The 22,396-nt window shown below is 35.8% G+C and overlaps 1 protein-coding gene across 9 annotated transcripts in view; it reads left to right on the top strand.

The window, feature by feature from the left end:
* LOC138320553 (PTB domain-containing engulfment adapter protein 1-like) overlaps window positions 1-22,396 on the top strand; it is a 79,454-nt gene that overhangs the window by 42,016 nt on the left and 15,042 nt on the right. For 2 of the 9 annotated variants that reach the window (XM_069263607.1, XM_069263608.1), the window contains exons 3-10: window positions 10,289-10,455; window positions 11,093-11,157; window positions 13,016-13,087; window positions 19,550-19,648; window positions 20,000-20,137; window positions 20,644-20,760; window positions 21,117-21,212; window positions 22,186-22,218. In XM_069263607.1, coding sequence (XP_069119708.1) covers window positions 10,446-10,455; window positions 11,093-11,157; window positions 13,016-13,087; window positions 19,550-19,648; window positions 20,000-20,137; window positions 20,644-20,760; window positions 21,117-21,212; window positions 22,186-22,218 — 630 coding nt within the window. In that variant the 5' untranslated portion in view covers window positions 10,289-10,445. Of the gene's footprint in view, window positions 1-3,537; window positions 3,557-3,829; window positions 5,215-8,209; window positions 8,712-9,899; window positions 10,456-11,092; window positions 11,158-13,015; window positions 13,088-19,549; window positions 19,649-19,999; window positions 20,138-20,643; window positions 20,761-21,116; window positions 21,213-22,185; window positions 22,219-22,396 lie in introns of those variants that run through there. The other 7 variants (XM_069263609.1, XM_069263603.1, XM_069263604.1 and 4 more) reach the window with 7 other exon arrangements.

Below are 22,396 nucleotides of genomic sequence, written 5' to 3'. Positions count from 1 at the left end.
ACATTTATGGGAATTAAATGCAATGACTTGGAGCTATGTACTGTACATACTGCCCTAACCTCACCGGCTTGCTAATGTTAACTAAAACCACATGTTCTTATTTTTCCATAAAATTATCATGATACATACCACGGGGTAAAATATAACGTCCTACGAGTCTGAGCCGAGACTTTCAGTACAGGTTATCGTTTTTGGCACTGTGCTATCTTTTGAGATCTGGTTTGTACCTTTTGACATTATCTTGGAAGTATAAACTGCACAGGATCCTCCGTGTAGGGCAGATGGTAATTAAACATGGGGCTGTGTGCAGGTTTATAGAAATATATTTATGCATCATCACAACCTTGTTTACCAGGCTCTTTTCTCAATCTCATTAAAATGTTACAGGAAGCATATGTAAACGGTGAGCTTCTCATCTAGATATACTAAAAAAGACATGTAAATTTCAATCTGTGGAATATGATTCATGCAATGTCCGAATTTGTTTATGTTCAACAAAGATAATCATCAGTGGTTACACTAGAATAGGGGGACAAAATAAGGAATAAAATGGAGTAGGATGATAAATCAGGGAATAGGAATAGGACTAGAGAAGGATGTCAAATAAGGAGTAGGATGATAAATCAGGGAATAGGAATAGGACTAGAGAAGGATGTCAAATAAGGAGTAGGATGGAGTAGGATGATAAATCAGGGAATAGGAATAGGACTAGAGAAGGATGTCAAATAAGGAGTAGGATGGAGTAGGATGATAAATCAGGGAATAGGAATAGGACTAGAGAAGGATGTCAAATAAGGAGTAGGATGGAGTAGGATGATAAATCAGGGAATAGGAATAGGACTAGAGAAGGATGTCAAATAAGGAGTAGGATGGAGTAGGATGATAAATCAGGGAATAGGAATAGGACTAGAGAAGGATGTCAAATAAGGAGTAGGATGGAGTAGGATGATAAATCAGGGAATAGGAATAGGACTAGAGAAGGATGTCAAATAAGGAGTAGGATGGAGTAGGATGATAAATCAGGGAATAGGAATAGGACTAGAGAAGGATGTCAAATAAGGAGTAGGATGATAAATCAGGGAATAGGAATAGGACTAGAGAAGGATGTCAAATAAGGAGTAGGATGGAGTAGGATGATAGATTACGGAATAAAATGGAGTAGGATGATAAATTAAGGAATGTAATGGATTAGGATGTTAAATCAGGGATTAGGATGGAGTAGGATGACAAAATAAGGAAAAGGATGGAACAGGATGACAAAATAAGGAATAGGATGACAAAATAAGGAAGAGGATGGAGTAGGATGACAAAATAAGGAAAAGGATGGAGTAGGATGACAAAATAAGGAAGAGGATGGAGTAGGATGACAAAATAAGGAAAAGGATGGAGTAGGATGACAAAATAAGGAAAAGGATGGAGTAGGATGACAAAATAAGGAATAGGATGGAGTAGGATGACAAAATAAGGAAAAGGATGGAGTAGGATGACAAAATAAGGAATAGGATGGAATAGGATGACAAAATAAGGAATAGGATGGAATAGGATGACAAAATAAGGAAAAGGATGGAGTAGGATGACAAAATAAGGAAAAGGATGGAGTAGGATGACAAAATAAGGAATAGGATGGAGTAGGATGACAAAATCAGGAATAGGATGGAGTAGGATGACAAAATAAGGAAAAGGATGGAACAGGATGACAAAATAAGGAATAGGATGACAAAATAAGGAAAAGGATGGAGTAGGATGACAAATTAAAGAATAGGATGGAATAGGATGACAAAATAAGGAAAAGGATGGAGTAGGATGACAAATTAAGGAATAGGATGGAGTAGGATGACAAAATCAGGAATAGGATGGAATAGGATGACAAAATAAGGAAAAGGATGGAGTAGGATGACAAAATCAAAATCAGGAATAGGATGGAATAGGATGACAAAATAAGGAATAGGATGACAAAATAAGGAATAGGATGGAGTAGGATGACAAAATAAGGAAAAGGATGGAGTAGGATGACAAAATAAGGAAAAGGATGACAAAATAAGGAATAGGATGACAAAATAAGGAATAGGATGGAGTAGGATGACAAAATAAGGAATAGGATGGAGTAGGATGACAAAATAAGGAAAAGGATGGAGTAGGATGACAAAATAAGGAAGAGGATGAGTAGGATTATGAAATAAGGAATAGGATGGAGTAGGATGACAAAATAAGTGTAGAAAAAGATGGATGAAGGGGATATATGAGGACATAGGGTGGAATATCATAGGGAGACGTAGGCTGCAAAAGGTTGGCAAAATCTGGAATAGGGGGATACATTAGAGAATGATATAATATGGTCAGTTCAGACTGCCTGAACTTGAATAGCCTTAAATGACCACAACTATGTCATAAATAACATATAACTTGTACATGTAGCCAGTAAGCAGTGTAGTTATCTGCTTGAAATGTTAGATACATGGTGAAAACTCATGTGTCAATAAGACTTTATGACCATTTGATGGCTTCTTAATGAAATAACACACATTTTGTTTAGGCACCAAGGGGAAAAACTTTAGAGCTTTAAATCTTGGAGACTAACTTTATAATCACCATTTTACTCTGTCATTTATTTGTAATATAAACAATTTAATATTGCTAAGAGTTAGATTAAGGACTGCCATGGAATCACCTTGTGCAGTATAAACTTGTTTTGCCCATCGATTCCCTTGTATCTTCCATTACTCGTCAGCTCCGTTTGGGATTTTCTTTTAAACTCCTGGTTTTGTATGTTGTAGAGTGTTTCCCAGTCTTTAGAGACCTCATCATACTTAGAAACAAGGGAGCTACCCTTTTATAAGTACATGCAAGAATCTTAAAGAGCCCTTTAGGGGATCCACTATACCCCTATAGTACCTAAAGCCTTTGTTTTAAGTGTTGTACCTTCTGATACCTTATCAGCCCTTTTAGGGAGTCCCTTGTACCTCCTTGCACCTGAGTCCCTTAGTTCTGGGATTTGTAATTTCTGATAAATGTCACTCCTTTAGGGAGCCTGTTGTATGTCAGCCCTTTAGAGATTTGATCCTTCTCTACCTAAAACTTTGTTTTTGAGGCTTTGTACCTTCTGATATTTGTCAACTCCTTGGGAGCCCCTTGTATGTCAGCCCTTTAGAGAATTGATCCTCTTCTACCTAAAACTTTGTTTTTGAGGCTTTGTACCTTCTGATTTTTGTAAACTCCTAGGGAGCCCCTTGTACCTTATTGTACCTGAACTCCTGTTTTTGACAATTTGCACCTTCTACACTACTTGTCAGCCCCTTAGGGACCCTCTTGTACCCCTCTGTACTTGGAACCGATTGTATCGGATTCCTTGAGTACACTAAAAGTATACATATAAAATATATAAACATTTAGCTGTGGGCTAGACATCAGAGGGTTGCAGGGTTTACTGAGAAACTATAATCTACTCTAACGTCAGTGAAACGGACCGATATGGGTCAGAACTGACATGGTTTGGATTTACAAGCTGAAAGACTTATAATGAAACAAAATTGTGGAAATCACTCAACGATGTATATGAGTAAGTGTCAGATTGCAGAAAGCCATATGTCTTAGGATAAATATTAGATATATCGGCAATTTGTATATGATATAGTTTTACCTGTGATGGACTAATGTCTGACCATTTGCCAGTGTTTCAGACAACAAATACCTAACAAGTCTCACACCCCGTTTTCTATTCAATACAGATGTCAGAAAGTTAACCGGATCTGCAGTATCTTATAAATATTCATGTGTGTGTGTTTGTTGAAGACCTTTTAACTTGTATATTTTTCTACAAAATTATACCTATTGCTTTGAGCTTTCTGTCCTTCATGTGAGTGTTTATTGGGATTTATTCCTTGCGGGAATCTTTTTACGGTGTGACAGAAAAACGATAATTCCACTGCTGTAGGATATATAAGGAATTTGTCCTTATGTTGAAATGAATATTTGAACACATTGTACTTGGTGTCAGTTTAAGCCTACATCTACAACGAGGGTTTTAAGCTGATGAAATTGGAATATTTGTGTATGAGGTATTGGATGTATTTTACTATGGTAAAGCTTATGCATAACTGAACGGTTACAGAACACGTGATGTACCTGTTTATTTCTCACCTGGAAATTGACATCTATTAATCATGCATGACGTCAGTCTGTAAAAACATGTTATAATCAGTAAATGGAAAAATAAGTTTTTTTCTCGACAGTGTATGAATACATTTGATATCTATGTGTGAAAACTCTATCAAGGTGAAAGGGAACTTGCATGTTAAATGGGCAGTACTTTGTTCCACCCATTTTATTGGATAGATTTGTTTTAGGCAATGGAGCAAAACTACAGTATATTTTTGTCATTTAAGATAAAGCAACAAACAGTGTTTTAGTGAACACTCAAACATCCATCAGGCTTTTGGTGTTTACACGGATAGAAGTGCTGAAATGTTCATAGGTACCAACGTCTAAATACACAAAATCATCAACTAAAACAAAGTGAGCAGGTGCTTTACTGCATTTTTGGAAACTTTGTGAAATATTTCTTTATTGTCAAAGTCTTCTTCCAATTGACAATCTGTAGGAAGTGTTACAGGTTGTCAGACAAGTCTCGACACTTTACGTTGAATACAGATTGCTTGCACATTCCACGATCAGACGTAATCGTTACAGTGCTGACAGCTAGTTGTATACCAGGCAGGTTGAGGATTTCCCTGTAAATGACTAGGTTTAACCGTGTGATTTGAGAACCTCATCATTGTGTGACACAGAGAGAAGTTTTACTGAGTTTTCTGTGCTGTTGTGGAAAAGATTGCTACGTCTAAACCCTAAAGTGAAGAGGAGAATCATGTATACACCGACTTGAGCTAAGCATTTCTTTGTTTGCTCCATCTACTACGTACATGTTCAGCATTTTTCTCCAATTCACAGGAGATTTTAATTTCTCTCTGTATAATAACACACAAGATAGACCACAGTTGAGTCAGCTGATTCTATTTGGTAAACTTTTTAAGACAATTAGTGAAGAAACATTAATTCTAGTCCCACAATCAACAGTTATAATTTCAATATGCAGACACCTGTTGTTGAATGATAATTGGCACCATTAATCAGAGATTTGTGGATAAAAATGGTATTTACCCGTCTGGAAGATGAACGAAGGATTATTGAGGATGATCCGCCCTCTACCAATAGTAAATGGTGAGTAAAATATATAGGTCAATTGTTTAGAAAGTTATTGATACTTTGTGATAGATTAACTATGTTACATGATTGAGGTATCAAGTACCATAAATTTGGTTCCAGTATAAATTTGTCTTTGTTACAGTGTTAAGCGTGACTTGAATGAGAGATTAACTTCTTTTTACTCAATTTTCAATTTGAATTTTTATTTTATGAATAATATTTGCCATTAATAATATGTTACATTGAACTTCTCACTAAGAACTTTATAATGCAAGGTTTACACCATGTTCACACTATGTTCACGGCAGCCCTGTTTCAGGCCACCGTGGACTAAACGTGTTGACCTTGAGACAACGTGAGACAACGTGAGATGTCCCAAGAGGGTGAGATTATAGATAAACGTGAGCAGCCGTGATGCTACGTGTCAGATTTTTAAACTGTCCAAAATTTGCCACGGCAGTCCCAGTACAGCTAATATATACGAAAGCTGATTTGACATGTTTGGTAGAAGAAACCAAAAAAAATATCGCATAATTACGCGAAACTTTTGCGTTATTATCCAAAACTATCGGATTATTACGTGAAGCATATGCGTTATTACGTAAACTTTTGGCGTTATTACGCGAAAGTTTAATACAATTAATATTTTGTTTTATGTTATACCACCCCTATTTACATAATCGGAAGTCTTTTATTCATATTTTACCGGGGCAGTATCTTATATCCATATTAAGCAAATCAAAGGCATCTAATTTGTATAAGATAAGAATTTTCTCTGAAATAATGTCAATAGGATTCTTTGAGATGGTTTTTAATAAGAAAAAGGATAGTTGGTATATATAAGACTGTTAACTACCCTGATGAACTCAATGTTTTGGAAAGTGGAATTAAAAAGTCCAATATCGATGCGACTATGACGTCACAACACTAATATTAAACTGATTTTTCTAAAAATAACCAAAGTCAATATCATACATTGACCTCCACGTTACTATGGGATCAGTTGAAATTTTTGTCTTATACATTAGGATTTCCATCAATAAAATGCCATAAGCAGTAACGCGAACGTTTAAATAAAATTCATTGTACATCAATGGATTTGTTAGGAAGTATAGATACTCATGGGAGTTATTTTAGCAACAGTATAGATACAAGCAAAGAGAAAATTGGCTTCTTATAAATTGTGTGTAAAATGGTAATCAGAACCTTTTCTAAAAATGAACATTTAAATTTAATGTGGATGCACACGAGTACAGGAGTATACTGCAGCTTAGCTCATGAAGGTATGAAAAGCAAATCAGCTGTAAAGCTGTATCTAAATCAATTGGAATTAACAAGCTGGAAACAGTTTTCAGATTTAAACGATATTTCAACATTTATTTTGAGTAAACTTCAGCATTCTGGACAACATCATGTGTATAGATGACAAAGTTCTTGCTCATCCATATTAAATGTGGCTTCTGCAATCAAAATGTGGCTTCCAAGGGCTCAAACAATGTAATTATATATAGTATTTTTCGCGTTATAACACGAAAGTTTCGCATAATAATGACAAAGATGTCAAAATGCCTGTAAGATGTCAGTAATAAGTGTATAACAAACTGTTTAAAGTCATCTCATTAAGTTCAAAGTACAAGCTAGGAAGTGTAACTACTTGCACCGTCTGTAAAAAATTTGTGTATTGTAAATATAAGTTAGTGTTTTGTATGTAAGTATTCAGTACAATGGTAGTTTCTTTATCACTTAATTAGCAATGACACTCATAAATCCATTACACAACATCAGAAATCACACACTCTCGGGTAAAATGGCTATGGAAGAGACATCTCCGAAAGACATTATCAAGGAGTGGTGGTGCAGGCGTCACAGTGTGTGAATGACACGGGACGGAATTGTTCTGTTTGGAGATTCATATTTAAGCTGACCTAATCAAATTTAACGATTGCATTGGTAAATTTACACAGGAAAAAAATACCAGTAACATACAAATGGAAATTATTCACAGAGGGATACAGTTCTATGTGAAGTAGAGCACAGAGAAAAGTCACTAAGTAGGACATAATAGCATAAGACAATTACTAAAGTACGAGATGATCACATATTAAAATTACGATACAATCACCACAAGATGATCATGCACTGACGTAAGAGTCAATTAGGTCACAAACTAGACAATCAGTAAAGAAAAATAATATAAGGTGCCATTATAAGGAAAGCAATGCAGGGCAATTAAGTTTGACATGAATTACAAGGAGGTCAGGAGTTGAAGATGGAGGACACAATTACTGCTGTTTTTGTGATATTTTCTTCAACTCAACTTGACTTTAAGCTCTTTCTAAAAAGATGTCTTTGGGTATACCTTATAAAAGACATCTATTATTGCAATGAAGATTTTGCCTGTGGCGGAATTACAAAATATGATGACTCTATATACGTATACATGTTAATGCATTAAATCTCAAATGAAGTGTGATTGACATTGTTGATTTAAGTTTGCATTTTATATTTAAGCATTATACTGCCTTCTAGGTTTTTATGGTCCTATAATTCTCTCAGGATTGCAAACAAATTGAATAACGTGTGAGTACATGACACATTTTATTGTCGTGATGATGCCATGATCAAGTCTTTTAAGAGTCATTAATGTAACCTACTTATAGTTGCTTAATCATTTCATCAGTCCAATTTGTTTATCATCCCTGTCCTTTAATGAAAACTTCTCAGAAACTTAACTGTCTTAAGTGCATCATATTAATTTGGCATAGTCATTGTATTTCATTTTAAAATATCTATTTTACAATTATAATGTTCTTAAACAAGGTGAAAATGAAAAAAAAAATATTTGGACAGTTTTGAAATTATTAAAGTATATCTCCAATTTCATGCCAGTTGAGACTTTCGTACTATTGGTGTTGTGTACTTAAGCCTGGAGGCCTGTGGGCTGGTACTGATCTTATCGCCTTATACAAGTTGTATACATGTGTACACAAAACCTTGTCCCGTACATGTGTACCAGGCAGCCGGGTGACACGTAGCAGTTCTGTCAAATTATGGTGTGAAACCTCCACATCAAAATATACCATCTGGAGTGGGTAGTCAGCTCCAAACTACCCTGACCGGCAGATAGTTTTCTGGAATCAGAATTTTGTAACAAATCCTTTACCCCATGTGGGTTGTCACAGTGATTTTACTGTGAATATTTCGTTGGAATATAGTGCAGGGTCACAGTTTCAGGGTAGATCTACCTGTGTATTATTGTATCGGAATGTTTGTATCTACATAATTGTGTATGTTCGGTGAACCGTGGAGAACACTGGAAAGTGCTATTATTATTCTGTCACGATTCAAATTGTGTGATCAGCTGGATTTTTCGTTTGTCATTCATCCCAGTTTTCAGTATTATAAAACATATATATAGTGTGATCCAATGATGGTATATATACAAGGAAGTGAAATTAAATATCACATATTATAGTGTTATGGTCATGTAACTTTACAGAATGTGCGGACAGGTAATGTAGACTATATAACTCACACCCATATTATAGTTTCATTTAATTACAGGTGTATCAATTTGCCATCTTCAGTAAATATTAGTTCAATCTTGTAGGTTTGAGGTCAGGGTACATAAAAAATCCTTTACTGACACTAGATCTAAACTAGTATATCAATAAAGTAAACAGTACATATACATGTACTTCTTATTCATGCTTCTCATAGTTGATCTGCAAATTTCAATTATAATTCATGATCAAGTTAAAGTCGGTGTTAAAACCATTATTTAATTTGATGATGGCAGCTAAACATTTATAACCTAATCCTACTGTTTTAAAACCAATAAATGATCAAGTTGTCAAAAATTGACGGTGAAGAATTGTTAGATTGTTAAAAAATTCCATTCGATATGTTTTTAACATTTGGCGACTTAATGATGATCAATGTTTCTGTTTTTTTCATGAATTCATTCAGCCATTAATTGCTTAAAAAGTTTCAATAGAGATTTCTTGGAAGATCGTGACATTTTCTCCGGTTTTAAGATGATCAATGCTTTTGTTGTGTTTTACTGTCATTCAACCTAGTAAAGTTTTGTTGATGTTTTCCTTCAGAGACTGTTAACGTTACTTCAATTTTAATAGAAACCTGCTCAATCTATATACCTGAATCAGTGCATGTAGCTGGTGTTTGAAGTATGTACTTAAGTGTACTATAGATTGAAGGTATACAAAGGCTAGCTGGCTTGTCGACGCAGTAATTTGATAGTTTGTTATTGTTAATCTGTAGGGGAAGCAGCCCAGATATATTTAGTCTATCAAAGATTATACAGAGATATAATATTCAATATAGAAATATATTCATTATCTGTATACCTGTGCAGGTGTGATCGTCAGCATGATAATGATATAATTTTACACCTGTAAATTACCTATAAAACCTACCTGTAGATACTGGGGGAGATTTGCTGACATGGGCAGGGATTAATACATTGAATACTACTTAGTAGAGACTAGGACAGAGGAGAATTATAGGCTGAGTGGTCACTGAGATTTACTCATAGTCACTGGATGTAATGTACACCTTGACCACAACTGACCCATGAGTAACCTAATATTGAGTTCATATGTATCGTCACTGACTGATTAGGGATTGTTTCAGTATCTCTATACCTATTGAGTATAATGTTAGATGTATTTTCCATCCAGTAGCGGAGATTTGAGGAGATAATGTTTACCTATTGTCAAATCATGATGGCCAGCTGAAGGGATCAGTCCAGAGGATTTATTTACTAACTGTTCCAAAATTACACAGGCCGACTTTTGTATTTGATTGGACACACTCCAATTACAAACTTAAAACAACAACTACTAACTGGCTTCACACTATTACAGATCTGAGATATGTTTTGAGTAATCTAACACTCAATCTCTACCTGCTATCATATTTATAAGCTGTGTCCAGCAGTGCCTGGACCTTGGATTTATTAGTGGTCAGTTACAGACTGGTCAGCCATGGTGGACACGAGTACAGCCTCCATTAAGGTGGCCCGAGATTACTTCAAGAGTAGTCAAAGTACTGTTCTTATACCCAATAGGGACTTTGGAAAGAGGAAGTTCATACATGTGGGCATCAACAAACAGCCTAGTAGTACCCGTCTGATTCGCTCGTCCCCGGAGCCGCAGGACTTCTCATCCCCATCTCTCGGTCTTGGCCTTACCGACCCCACCAATCCATCCACTCTTGGAGGAAATATGAGGGCAGGTAGGTGTTAAATATTAAAGTTATCAAAGTTGTCAAAGATAATGTCCTATAATTATTGGACAATTGTAAGTTTATAAATCTTATATTTCTGAAGCAGTGTAAAAAGTCCCTAAAACATATGTGAACTTAATTGATATCCCTTGCATGAGTACAACAATGGAAAGTGAAAGTAGAATTTGAAGCACCTTGAATTTGATCTGTTACATCTTTTGATGGTTTAGCTAGATACCTGATAAACAGATAATTGAAATGAATATGTAACAGAAATCTGTAAGAAACATTTTTCTAACATAATTTAACAATAAATGGACTCTCTGTGAATTAATCATATGTTATGGCTATAGTATGAGACAGTGGGATTCATCATATTGGGCTTAAAAATAAAGATTGCTAAGGTATCGAGGATAAATTCAATAAAAAAGTAATTATGTTACTAACATGTTAGCTCAGTCGGATGTTACTTTCATGTTAGCTCAGTCGGATGTTACTTTCATGTTAGCTCAGTCGGATGTCTATCAGATTCTATGGAAACATGTACTATATAACTGCATATCACAGCTTCAGAACAGTACAGCTGATAGTTATAAATGTTTGATGATGATAATAAGTCTAAAAAAAATTATTTTATTTTGGATAGCTAACAAACAGTGGGTCCATCCTCCAGAAACCCTACTGAGGGGACACATTGTATACAATGTCAAGGTCAGTATGATAATCATAAGGGCGTAATTAATCCCCCAGAAACCTACCGAGGGGACACATTGTATACAATGTCAAGGTCAGTATGATAATCATAAGGGTGTAATAATTCCCCAGAAACCCTACTGAGGGGGCACATTGTATACAATGTCAAGGTCAGTATGATAATTATAGGGTGTAATTAATCCCCCAGGAACCCTACTGAGGGGACACATTGTATACAATGTCAAGGTCAGTATGATAATCATAAGGGTGTAATTAATCCCCCAGGAACCCTACTGAGGGGACACATTGTATACAATGTCAAGGTCAGTATGATAATCATAAGGGCGTAATTAATCCCCCAGGAACCCTACTGAGGGGACACATTGTATACAATGTCAAGGTCAGTATGATAATCATAAGGGTGTAATTAATCCCCCAGAAACCCTACTGAGGGGACACATTGTATACAATGTCAAGGTCAGTATGATAATCATAAGGGTGTAATTAATCCCCCAGAAACCCTACTGAGGAGACATTGTATACAATGTCAAGGTCAGTATGATAATTATAGGGTGTAATTAATCCCCCAGAAACCCTACTGAGGGGACACATTGTATACAATGTCAAGGTCAGTATGATAATCATAAGGGTGTAATTAATCCCCCAGGAACCCTACTGAGGGGACACATTGTATACAATGTCAAGGTCAGTATGATAATCATAAGGGTGTAATTAATCCCCCAGAAACCCTACTGAGGGGACACATTGTATACAATGTCAAGGTCAGTATGATAATCATAAGGGTGTAATTAATCCCCCAGAAACCCTACTGAGGAGACATTGTATACAATGTCAAGGTCAGTATGATAATTATAGGGTGTAATTAATCCCCCAGAAACCCTACTGAGGGGACACATTGTATACAATGTCAAGGTCAGTATGATAATCATAAGGGTGTAATTAATCCCCCAGGAACCCTACTGAGGGGACACATTGTATACAATGTCAAGGTCAGTATGATAATCATAAGGGTGTAATTAATCCCCCAGAAACCCTACTGAGGAGACATTGTATACAATGTCAAGGTCAGTATGATAATCATAAGGGTGTAATTAATCCCCCAGAAACCCTACTGAGGGGGCACATTGTATACAATGTCAAGGTCAGTTTGATAATTATAGGGTGTAATTAATCCCCCAGGAACACTCCTGAGGGGACACATTGTATACAATGTCAAGGTCAGTATGATAATCATAAGGGTGTAATTAATCCCCCAGAAACCCTACCGAGGGGACACATTGTATACAATGTCAAGGTCAGTATGATAATCATAAGGGTGTAATTAAATCAGACCCTGTAGTAATGCTTTGTTAACAGTAATATGCTTTAGATTATAAATACAAAAATGTGAAGAATCTGACAGGTCTCCAAACCATTGGTTTTCAATAAGAATATATCCATTATTATCTCCCCCTAGTTTGAAAATTTGGTCATATCTGCACAGTGAACAAATTGCAAAGCCCCAAGATTTATTGTTGATTCTAGTTACTGGTGGTTAGGCCCAGTAAGACTTTTTACTGTCATTAAAAGTACACATATTAAATGTGACCTTTATTTGATTTATGTTAAGGGAAACATGAAACTTATTTGCATTAGAATTCCTAGTGTGGCAAAATTTTGTGGACCATATCAAAAGTTATAGCCATGTACAATGTAATAGTAGCATGTGCATTGTTACTGTGGATTTTTCTTGATCACAATGTGTATTTCAATAAATACCAATTAGCATGGAAAAATGTTAAAAATCAATAGCAGATATTGTGTTAGCCACCAATAACGCTGATGTAAATGCCTAATGTTTCTCTCGACTTTGTAGTTTTTAGGTGAGAGTGAAGTGGAAAATCCCAAAGGAACTGAGGTTGTCAAGGATGCCATTAGAAAACGCAAGGTAGGTGGAGGGAGATGTCAAAATGGCTGCCAACCTTGATAGAATTCTAGTGGCCCTTGAGAAGCAGTTTCAATTACTGTTGAATTATATATATAGAAATAAAAGAATATTAATGAGTTTCTGCTATGAAATGTGTTGGAAGCGCGAGAGGGGCATACAAATGGAAATGTTACCCATTAAGCTGTCTTTTCACATCATGTCCAGGTGCCTCAACTTCATATATTGACTTTTCTCATAACTGCTTGTCAGAATTGAATAAAATTTGAAATGCAGTATCCTTATGAGATGGGGATTCAAAATTATTGGACGGACTGATCGACTCGCCTGTTAGGTCTGAGGGACTAATCGACTGGCCTGCTAGGTCTGAGGGACTGATCGACTGGCCTGCTAGGTCTGAGGGACTGATCGACTCGCCTGTTAGGTCTGAGGGACTGATCGACTCGCCTGTTAGGTCTGAGGGACTGATCGACTGGCCTGTTAGGTCTGAGGGACTGATCAACTCGCCTGTTAGGTCTGAGGGACTGATCTACTCGCCTGCTAGGTCTGAGGGACTGATCGACTCACCTGCTAGGTCTGACGGACTGATCTACTCACCTGTTAGGTCTGAGGGACTGATCGACTCGCCTGCTAGGTCTGACGGACTGATCTACTCACCTGTTAGGTCTGAGGGACTGATCGACTCGCCTGCTAGGTCTGACGGACTGATCTACTCACCTGTTAGGTCTGAGGGACTGATCGACTCGCCTGCTAGGTCTGAGGGACTGATCGACCTGCCTGTTAGGTCTGAGGGACTGATCTACTCGCCTGTTAGGTCTGAGGGACTGATCGACTCGCCTGTTAGGTCTGAGGGACTGATCAACTCGCCTGTTAGGTCTGAGGGACTGATCGACTCGCCTGTTAGGTCTGAAGGACTGATCGACCTGCCTGTTAGGTCTGAGGGACTGATCGACTCGTCTGTTAGGTCTGAGGGACTGATCTACTCACCTGTTAGGTCTGAGGGACTGATCTACTCACCTGTTAGGTCTGAGGGACTGATCTACTTACCTGTTAGGTCTGAGGGACTGATCTACTCACCTATTAGGTCTGAGGGACTGATCGACCTGCCTGTTAGGTCTGAGGGACTGATCGACTCGCCTGTTAGGTCTGAGGGACTGATCTACTCACCTGCTAGGTCTGAGGGACTGATCTACTCACCTGTTAGGTCTGAGGGACTGATCTACTCACCTGTTAGGTCTGAGGGACTGATCGACTCGCCTGCTAGGCCTGAGGGACTGATCTACTCGCCTGTTAGGTCTGAGGGACTGATCGACTCGCCTGTTAGGTCTGAGGGACTGATCGACCTGCCTGTTAGGTCTGAGGGACTGATCGACTCGCCTGCTAGGTCTGAGGGACTGATCGACTCGCCTGCTAGGTCTGAGGGACTGATCGACCTGCCTGTTAGGTCTGAGGGACTGATCTACTCACCTGTTAGGTCTGAGGGACTGATCGACTCGCCTGCTAGGCCTGAGGGACTAATAGAAGGCTAAGACCTTTAAAGACTTCTTCTCAAGAACCAGAAGGCCCAGGGTACTGATATTGGGCCTGTAGTATGCTGGAATGAAGGGTTACCAAGTTTGTTCAAATGAATGACCTTGACCTTCATTCAAGGTCAGAGGGGTCAAAAAGGCTAAAATCTTTTAAACGACTTCTTCTCAAGAACCAGAAGGCTCAGGGTACTGATATTGGGCCTGTGAAATGTTGGGATGAAGGGCTACCAAGTTTGTTCAAATGAATGACATTGACCTTCATTCAAGTTCACATGTAGTCAAAAGGGCTAAAATCTTTAAAAGACTTCTTTTTACAAACCAGAAGGCCTAGAGATCTGATATTAGGCATGTAGCATGCTTTGATGAAGGGCTATCAAATTTTTTCAAATGAATGACCTTGATCTTCATTCAAGGTCACAGGATTCTAATAGGGTAAAATCTTTTTAAAAGAAACTTCTTGTGAATAAATAAGAGGCCTAGAGACCTGATATTTGGCATGTGATATGCTGGAATGAAGGGCTACCAAGTTTGTTCAAATGAATGAATTTGATGTTCATTCAAGGTCACAGTGGTCAAATAGGCTAAAATCTTTAAACAACTTCTTGTGTATAACTAAGAGACTTAGAGACATGATATTGGGCCTGTGACATGCTAGGATGAATGGCTACCAGTTTCTTCAAATGAATGACCTTGACCTTCATTCAAGGTCACAGGAGTCACATAGGCTGAAATATTTTAAACAACTTCTTGTGAATAACTAGGAGGCTTAGATACCTGATATCAGGCCTGCGACATGGTTGGATAAAGGGCTTTGAAGTTTGTTCAAATTAATGACCTTTACCTTCACTTAAAGGTCAAAGGGGTCAAATAGGCTAAAATCTTCTAAACGCCTTCTTATGAATAACTAAGAGGCCTAGAGACCTGATATTGGGCCTGTGACATGCTTGGACGAATAGCTACCAAGTTGGTTCAAATGAATGACCTTGACCTTCACTTAAGGTTACAGGGGTCTAAAGGCTAAATTCTTCAAATTACTACTTGTAAATAACCAAGAGGCCTAGAAACTGGATATTGGATTTGTAGCATGGTGGGGATCAAGGGTCCTTCATCATGGTCTAATTCATCAAATATATCAGAACCTAAACTTCTTCTAATAAAAGAGTTCTTTTGTATTGCCGTTATTGTTCGCCACCACTATATTCTTTGAGGTGTTGTATTGTGCCAATAATAAGATTACCATTAAGGCCCATGGGCCTTTTGTTGAAGAATATTTTGTTTTAGAGAGATGGTGAAGTATACAAAGATTTTATGTAGCGGTATGATGTAGATAACAATGACTATACTGATGTAGATAACAATGACTATACTGATGTAGATAACAATGACTATACTGATGTAAATAACAATGACTATACTGATGTAGATAACAATGACTATACTGATGTAGATAACAATGACTATACTGATGTACATAACAATGACTATACTGATGTACATAACAATGACTATACTGATGTACATAACAATGACTATACTGATGTAGATAACAATGACTATATTGATGTAGATAACAATGACTATACTGATGTAGATAACAATGACTATACTGATGTAGATAACAATGACTATACTGATGTAGATAACAATGACTATACTGATGTAGATAAAATGACTATACTGATGTAGATAACAATGACTATACTGATGTAGATAACAATGACTATACTGATGTAGATAACAATGACTATACTGATGTAGATAACAATGACTATACTGATGTAGATAACAATGACTATACTGATGTAGATAACAATGACTATACTGATGTAGATAACAATGACTATACTGATGTAGATAACAATGACTATACTGATGTAGATAAAATGACTATATGATGTAGATAAAATGACTGTACTAATGTAGATAACAATGACTATACTGATGTAGATAACAATGACTATACTGATGTAGATAACAATGACTATACTGATGTAGATAACAATGACTATACTGATGTAGATAACAATGACTATACTGATGTAGATAACAATGACTATACTGATGTAGATAACAATGACTATACTGATGTAGAGATAACAATGACTGTACTGATGTAGATAACAATGACTATACTGATGTAGATAACAATGACTATACTGATGTAGATAACAATGACTATACTGATGTAGATAACAATGACTATACTGATGTAGATAACAATGACTATACTGATGTAGATAACAATGACTATAGTGATGTAGATAACAATGACTATACTGATGTAGATAACAATGACTATACTGATGTAGATAACAATGACTATACTGATGTAGATAACAATGACTATACTGATGTAGATAACAATGACTATACTGATGTAGATAACAATGACTATACTGATGTAGATAACAATGACTATACTGATGTAGATAACAATGACTATACTGATGTAGATAACAATGACTATACTGATGTAGATAACAATGACTATACTGATGTAGATAACAATGACTATACTGATGTAGATAACAATGACTATACTGATGTAGATAACAATGACTATACTGATGTAGATAACAATGACTATACTGATGTAGATAACAATGACTATACTGATGTAGATAAATGACTTACTATGTAGATAACAATGACTATACTGATGTAGATAACAATGACTATACTGATGTAGATAACAATGACTTACTGATGTAGATAACAATGACTATACTGATGTAGATAACAATGACTATACTGATGTAGATAACAATGACTATACTGATGTAGATAACAATGACTATACTGATGTAGATAACAATGACTATACTGATGTAGATAACAATGACTATACTGATGTAGATAACAATGACTATACTGATGTAGATAACAATGACTATACTGATGTAGATAACAATGACTATACTGATGTAGATAACAATGACTATACTGATGTAGATAACAATGACTATACTGATGTAGATAACAATGACTATACTGATGTAGATAACAATGACTATACTGATGTAGATAACAATGACTATACTGATGTAGATAACAATGACTATAGTGATGTAGATAAAATGACTGTACTAATGTAGATAACAATGACTATACTGATGTAGATAAAATGACTATACTGATGTAGAACAATGACTATACTGATGTAGATAACAATGACTATACTGATGTAGATAACAATGACTATACTGATGTAGATAACAATGACATATGATGACTATACTGATGTAGATAACAATGACTATACTGATGTAGATAACAATGACTATACTGATGTAGATAACAATGACTATACTGATGTAGATAACAATGACTATACTGATGTAGATAACAATGACTATACTGATGTAGATAACAATGACTGTACTGATGTAGATAACAATGACTATACTGATGTAGATAACAATGACTATACTGATGTAGATAACAATGACTATACTGATGTAGATATAACAATGACTATACTGATGTAGATAACAATGACTATACTGATGTAGATAACAATGACTATACTGATGTAGATAACAATGACTATACTGATGTAGATAACAATGACTATACTGATGTAGATAACAATGACTATACTGATGTAGATAACAATGACTATACTGATGTAGATAACAATGACTATACTGATGTAGATAACAATGACTATACTGATGTAGATAACAATGACTATACTGATGTAGATAACAATGACTATACTGATGTAGATAACAATGACTATACTGATGTAGATAACAATGACTATACTGATGTAGATAACAATGACTATACTGATGTAGATAACAATGACTATATTGATGTAGATAACGATGACTATACTGATGTAGATAACGATGACTATACTGATGTAGATAACAATGACTATACTGATGTAGATAACAATGACTATACTGATGTAGATAACAATGACTATACTGATGTAGATAACAATGACTATACTGATGTAGATAACAATGACTATAGTGATGTAGATAACAATGACTATATTGATGTAGATAACGATGACTATACTGATGTAGATAACAATGACTATACTGATGTAGATAAATTTCTTGTCCATAAAGTTACCTGTAAAAATGTTCAGTGGAGACAAAACCTGCTGTATGTAGATATGGACAATTCATTGCACACACAGAGAAATTACCCTGGAGCTGTGAGGCTAGTGAAGATAAAATTTGTCTGACGTTTTTGTGACATTAAACAGTCCCACACAGATGCCCACTGGCTACAGCCTGATAGTGTTTAACTCTGTCCTTTGTTTGTCAACCTGGCTCCAATCATTTAAAGTTGACCATTTGTTTTCCCAATTGTCTTATTTCAGTTGATATGCTCCTTCATAAAACAAAAGGATTTGTAATATTAAATCCTGTCTGTATACTGTCCTGTCACATGTCACTTTATACCTATATAGCAGTGAGGCTATTTAAGTACTCTTACAGATATTTCTATAGATTTTAGTTAATGTCCGTCTCAATAAATGTATTTTGTTTATTTTTCCCCTTCATGTGCCTCTTTAATTTGATCAGTGTCTCTTTTTTAAGCCTATATGTGTAGCTGACTATACTAATACTGGGGGCTAATAATAGGGCCAAGAATTAACCTTTCACAAAGTTATTACCCAAAGTAAGTCATTTATTAATTTGCAAACACAATCAAATAGAGAAACCTACCAAGTTTTCATAGTTTCAGTGAGTATTCAATTTGAGGCAAGTTAAATTGTGGTCTTAAAAAGGGGAGGGGAGGGCACTTATAGGGATGGGAGTGTTATTGGGTCAAATACAGTACATGTATATAGATTTGACATTTTCGTAAAATCAGTACCGATTTCACCCAAAACTTTGGTAATGATACTGATGTAGATATCCAAACATCGAAATGGTTTTAGCCTATTATCATTTTGTACTTTACATTTCAGTTCAATAAACACATAAAAAAGGCAGAAGGCCAAAAACCACCCAAAGTTGAGCTGACTATATCGGCAGATGGAGTCACTGTTCAGGATCCGAAAACTAAGGTATATAGGTCATACCCAGATTACTGTAATTCTGTATCAATAGACTTTTACTGTTCCATGTGAAACATATTATAATCAGCATATCTTATTATGAAGATAGCTCATGATCTATCTTACATCTGAAGATATGTTTTGTAATTATTAAACATTATGAGGATGTTTTGAACCTTGGTTTACTGTAACCATGATTTAACCCCTGAAATTTCATGATGGACTGGTCTAGTCTTTGATTTAGAAGAGTCTAAATATGTATTCAGGGGTGCATGAGTTAAATGTAATATTAATAACACTTTCATTTTCCAACGAGAGTCATTGTTTACTCTGTATACTCATCAGTCCTTTATCTTACAGATGATTATGCATCAGTATGCTTTACATCGAATATCATACTGTGCCGACGATAAATCAGACAAGAGGATGTTTACATTTATAGCCAAGGCCGGCGATTCTAACCAACACTTTTGCTACGTTTTCGATAGTGAGAAATGTGTAAGTACACCCTCGTGGATTGCAAATCTCATTTGTTAGCTTATTGTGTGATTAATAAGGACTTGATTTAATATAAAATGGTGTGTGTTTATGAATACTTTTTAAAAAAGAATTTTCTTCAATTCAAACCTTACTTGGATATGTTATTACTGTTTATATAACAGTTTTCTTTGACAATAACATTGCAATGGCAATGAGTTACATTTGGAACCAATACCAAGCACATGGCAGGAATTATATAGATTAGAAATTCATTCTTAAGGCTCAGTTGGTAGGCGAGGGTGACAGTATGGAATTGAGAATTGTAACAATATATGGAATTGTAACAGTATGGAATTGTAACAGTATAGAATTGTAACAGTATGGAAGAGTGGCTCTAGTTTGAGGAAGCCCTGTTATTTTGAATTGTATTATTTCTATCTGTCCCTTGTGAAAAATTTAAAAAAAAAAGCATGGCTCAGCATATACATTCAGATTAATTTAGTTGATGTTTTATTTGGCGACAGGCTGAGGAAATCACACTGACAATAGGACAGGCATTTGACCTTGCCTATCGTAGATTCCTGGAAACGTCAAGTCGCGACTTTGATTTAAAGAAACAGTATTTAATGTTACAGAAAAAGGTAAGCCAGTCAGACTTGGGTAATTCTCCATCACTGACAGTAATTCACCAGTCATTCCTGGCATTAAGATCCACAGCAAAGGTCAGATTTGAAATATCAATTACATACAGCAAAACCTACATGTATTTATATCAAGGACTTCAAGATCAACAATGTGAAAGTTTGAGATTCCTATGTGTTCAGATAAAGTGTGTCTGAAAATGATACTTTGTCATATTAGAACTGTCTTACCTAAGTTATACCAGTTCATTTTGTATAAGGTTCAACGATAGTTAGGAGACATTCATTCATTCCCCAGTAATCATTAAACTTAAATAGTTGAATTTTTAGAATAAGATTTGTTTTTTACCTGTTAGGTTCAGGGTCTGGAGAAGGAAAATTTGACTCTGAGGCTGAGAGTTCAGGAACTGGAACGACAGCAGACAACATCAGACAATATCAGAAATCAACAGGTACAGTATTACATAAATATCATGAGTCATTAAATGCTGGTGTAGAACGCTAAATTCTGAGTATAGGTAATCTATTATGTATAACAGTGTATTAGATATTGTGAACTAGTAATACACTCTTGTGTTGTAGGACACAATGTAGGACACGATCATCAATTGAATGAAATGTTAAGATATATTTTATGACAAAAAAATATTATATTCATTGTTAAGGACAGGGAGTAACTAATAAACTGTATAGATGCTGACTGGTAATTGATTTCAAAAGTTCCTGAGAAGATCATATACAGTGATGTGAATAAGAAAACAATGCATTATTGACCTAGCATGCAATGCATGGTGCATTTCTTGTGACATATAATCCTAAAGTTGTGTTTATGTTGGTATATTTGACTGATATACTGTTGATTCGGTGCATTCATCCCTGACATCATTAAACACAGTTTGGAATGCTGTTCTAATTTATCCAGCATGGATTGTAAGTTACATGACCAAGTGGAACCTGTTTATTCAAACACCTGTGTACTCTGACTTCTGTTATTTATCTGGACCAAGTTTTTGATTTTCTTTAATGAGTGACATTATTGAGTTAATTAGCTTGTTTAAGCAGCCCATACTTACTGCCAGGGGTAGATAACTCAACATCACCATCATGTATATCTCGGATTCACAGTGTCAGCATTCATAAGATCTCAGGTGTGACAGATCAATCTGTGCATTCAGTTATATTGTATCACATTGTATGTTGATGAACCAGTGTAAGGAATTATAGAAATCATAACATGGCGTAAAACTATGTATCTTAGATGTCTACAATTCATAAACACCAGGGATGGGGGGGAGGGGGTTGTGGAGGTATATTGCGGAGATTATGGTATGTTCAAATTTTGATAATTTGCTGGTCTTCATCTTAACAAGTCTTTGATTACAACTATTTTTAATTAGTAAAGATCCATTGATTAATTTTACACAGGACTCGACTTCTAACGGACACACCTCCCCAATGGTAAACATATTACTGAAACCATTTACGTACTAACCCCACAGCACTGTTAAAGTATCTAGTCTTATTAAATACAAAACTATTATTTTGAAAAAACATTCAATCTCTTTGTAGCCTAAATATCATAAACAAAGAACATTGTGTATATGACTATATATCCATTTGGATGGAAAATAAGTTC

This window comes from Argopecten irradians, chromosome 4, assembly GCF_041381155.1.
Source record: "Argopecten irradians isolate NY chromosome 4, Ai_NY, whole genome shotgun sequence".
Taxonomy (NCBI): domain Eukaryota; kingdom Metazoa; phylum Mollusca; class Bivalvia; order Pectinida; family Pectinidae; genus Argopecten; species Argopecten irradians.
This window is presented reverse-complemented; position numbering and strand designations above follow the sequence as displayed.